Below are 3,316 nucleotides of genomic sequence, written 5' to 3' on the forward strand. Positions count from 1 at the left end.
ATAATGTTATGATAACGATATATGATAATATTATGATAACGATATGATAATCAAACATTATTTTCTGCAGAATTTATTTTCCTGCAATGTTATGATAATTACATGATAATATAGTGATACTTATATGATAATCGGAGGATGTTTTTCTATATAAAAATTATCTTTTCTGCAGTGCTATGATAATGTGATGATAATGCAGTGATACTCATATGATAATCAGATGCTGTTTTGTTTGCTGAAAATCGTTTTTTGTGCAGAAAATCGTTTTTTCAACATAAAATCGTTTTCATGCAGATTTTTAGATCTAAAATTGAAAAAATCAAAGAGTAATTTATTTAGATCTGAAAGTTAACATAAATCGTATTAATCACCACGAATTAAAAAAAAAATTCTAAAATCAAATATGAAACGAACGGAGAGCGACAATAGAACGATGGCGGAGCAGCGGCGGATTGATGGCGGAGCGGCGAAGAAAAGAGAATAAAAATGGAAAAGAAAAGAAGAAGAAAAGAAGAAGAAGAAGAAAAAAATGGTGGGAAAAACCAAACAGAGAAGAAGAAGAAAGAAAGAGAGAGAAAAAAGTGACAGTTGTCACTTAGAGTAAAAAAAAAATGGTTAGAGTAAAATAATAATAAAAATTAGACATAATTATAATATAAACATGTGTTAGAGTAAAAAAAATAAAAACAATAAAAAGGTGAGATATTTTCTTTATCTTTTCCTTGTTAAGGTAGGAAACCAAATTATTTTTAAAAATAGAATATTTATCCTAATTTTCTCTTTTGCTAATTCTCTCATCTAATAATTTAGTCCATAATTCTCCGAAATAAAGCCTATTACATTCGCTCTTGGATTTTCAAGGTGCATGGAAAACAATTATTAAAATAATTTTATTTATTTCTTATACCAATTTCAACATGGGTGATTCAATAACTTCCCCAACTTTCTTACTATTGTAATTGTTTCGGATTTTAATTAATAAATTTCTCTTTGCATTCAATTTATATTCAGTAACAAGTAGGTGAAATACTGGATAAAAGGGTATATGCACATATATATATTACGAGCACCAACTTTTATTTAAGGAAATAAATAATATCAAAAATTCAACCATCAACCTTCTATAGTGTGCAAGTTTATCATTGTACTGCTAGTTCAATGACGACCCCTTTAATGCCTAAAATGTCAGAGTGCCAATGTTCGAGTACCAAGTACTATGGCGCTGAAGTAACTAATGCAATGCTTCCAGAAATAAGCTCGAATTATGACATGAGGTGAAAGTAAAAACCGATTTTTCCACAACTTCAATTCTACTCAATGCCGTTATGTATTCATAATTCCTGCTTTTGTTTACATACCCTCACAATAACAATGTAGTTAAAAAAACACTACATGGGCAAATAAGCGCCTTCACATATTAGTCTACAAGGTGCTTAGTGTACTCATGTATAATCAACTATTGTGTACTAAAACACCATTCATGAGCCTTTGTGTTTGGATGAGTTCCTAATTCTCAACAGCAAGATCAGAATATCTGCAGAGCATCCTTGTAGCATTTTGTCTACTATGCCACAACTTCCATCACATAATTGAAGATTATAACGGGTGTGGTCCCGAAAATTTACCTTAAGCTTGGGCGTATCTGAGAATCCTGCAAATTCAACCTCCAAACATCAATTTTCTTTTCGAGCCATACATCCATGAAATGATCTTTACAAATTGCTCATCGGCCATCGCCTGCACATGCGCTATTGTGCTCATAGCCAACACATATATTACTAGGAAAGAACCACACTGTTGAAAGTTGAAAGTTTGTGCATGTATATATATTATTTAAGTGTAGTAACATAGCATCATCAGAGCCTTGGGCAATTGACTGTAGTATCAAATATCGATACCCTTATTCTGTCAGCAATAATACATATTGATAGAAATGTTATGAAGAAAGCAATGTTACCTTATAAGATAGTATATCACTAAAAATGAGGCAATAAAAAACCCTGCTAGTACACATGTTCTCCGACCTGATTTCTTCTCAAATACCTACTCAACAAGAGCCTGATATTACCCAGCCTCTTCCAAGAACATATGAAAACAAAACAAACATAAATATTGATGTGAAATAGAAAGAATACTGCAAGTTCCATACCATTTTGAATCGATCCATGGTTCCTGACAATACACCCCTAGATACGTCCATCTTGTTGCCCTGATTTTACAATACAGTCTATTCAAAAAACAGAATCCAAAACTGTTTTCAATAAGTCGGGTATGTTAGATCAAGAAAACGCATTGCATACCATCCGATCGAGCAAACGATTATGGCTCTCAACTTCCTCATGAATGTCACCTGTTAACTGCACAAAAGAAATATACCTCCAATATAAATACAAAAATAATAAACCAGAAAGCTTCAGGCTGCAACTTTCCGACTTTTTTCTTAACAAAAGATTCCATTAAGAAAATTATTTGCGTAACACCGAATTATATCACAAAATAATTTCTAATAAACAGCATCAGTGAAGATTCTGGTAGGAATGTATGTATGTACACAAATAGAGGCATGACAAAAATGTTGATGGAATATAATGTTTTGAATTTAGAAATGGGGAATCTAGAAGAGCAAGGGTGCATGGTAAGAAAATGATAGTGATTGTAAGTGTTCCCTGTTGTAGGATCAAAGTGTTTAAGATGTAAAATTGGGGGTGAGCAGTATGAAATTCAAGTACATGGTAACCATATGTCAGGAGTGATAGAAACAAGCTTATATGAACATTGAACAGGAAGATTCCTACCAGATATAATGACAATCTATTCTATGATTCAAAAAATGTTGAAATCAAGAAATAAAGATCAAATCGGGTGGAGTGGCACTTGTAATTCAGGTGAAATAGAATGTAAAAAGTTTGAGAGTTACTTTCTTGAGGAAACTGACTCTGTCTTGCAAACTGTCCACGGCTTCGTCGTTATGATGTTGGTTAATAGTATGACTATGGGAATATGAAGAAGAGGCCCTGAGACCGCCCTCTTCGAGACCCTCATCAAAGAGAGCCGATTTTGAATTGCGAATATCCCTGCATCAAAATAACTTTTAGAATCAACTTATGACTCTCAGCCTCACTTTATCAAATCAAACAAATAATCAATCATTCCAACTCACAAATTAAAAATATAATCAAGCAGGTATCAAATCCATTTCACTAACCTTCTGTAACTCATGCCTTTTGTTCATCACTTTTCTGCTTCCAGCGAAGAACTTGATTAGTGAGAAACTGTAGGAAACAAGAGAGATGATCTGTGGGCCTGGGCCTTTATC

At 33.0% G+C, this 3,316-nt stretch overlaps 1 protein-coding gene across 2 annotated transcripts; it reads right to left on the reverse strand.

Annotated features, from left to right (window-relative positions):
- Positions 1-1,275: 1,275 nt before the first annotated feature.
- LOC126666923 (bet1-like SNARE 1-2) lies at positions 1,276-3,316 on the reverse strand. 2 transcript variants are annotated; one of them, XM_050359840.2, is made up of 6 exons: positions 3,206-3,316; positions 2,918-3,074; positions 2,301-2,357; positions 2,150-2,209; positions 1,958-2,043; positions 1,276-1,737 (listed from the first exon to the last, which is right to left on the reverse strand). In XM_050359840.2, the coding sequence occupies exons 1-6, from the start codon at positions 3,217-3,219 to the stop codon at positions 1,713-1,715; spliced, it is 399 nt and encodes a 132-aa protein (XP_050215797.1). In that variant the 5' UTR covers positions 3,220-3,316; the 3' UTR covers positions 1,276-1,712. The 2 variants fall into 2 exon arrangements, with proteins under 2 accessions (XP_050215797.1, XP_050215796.1); XM_050359839.2 differs by having other exon boundaries at positions 1,276-1,651; positions 3,206-3,315.

Source organism: Mercurialis annua, linkage group LG2, assembly GCF_937616625.2.
Source record: "Mercurialis annua linkage group LG2, ddMerAnnu1.2, whole genome shotgun sequence".
Classification (NCBI taxonomy): Eukaryota; Viridiplantae; Streptophyta; class Magnoliopsida; order Malpighiales; family Euphorbiaceae; genus Mercurialis; species Mercurialis annua.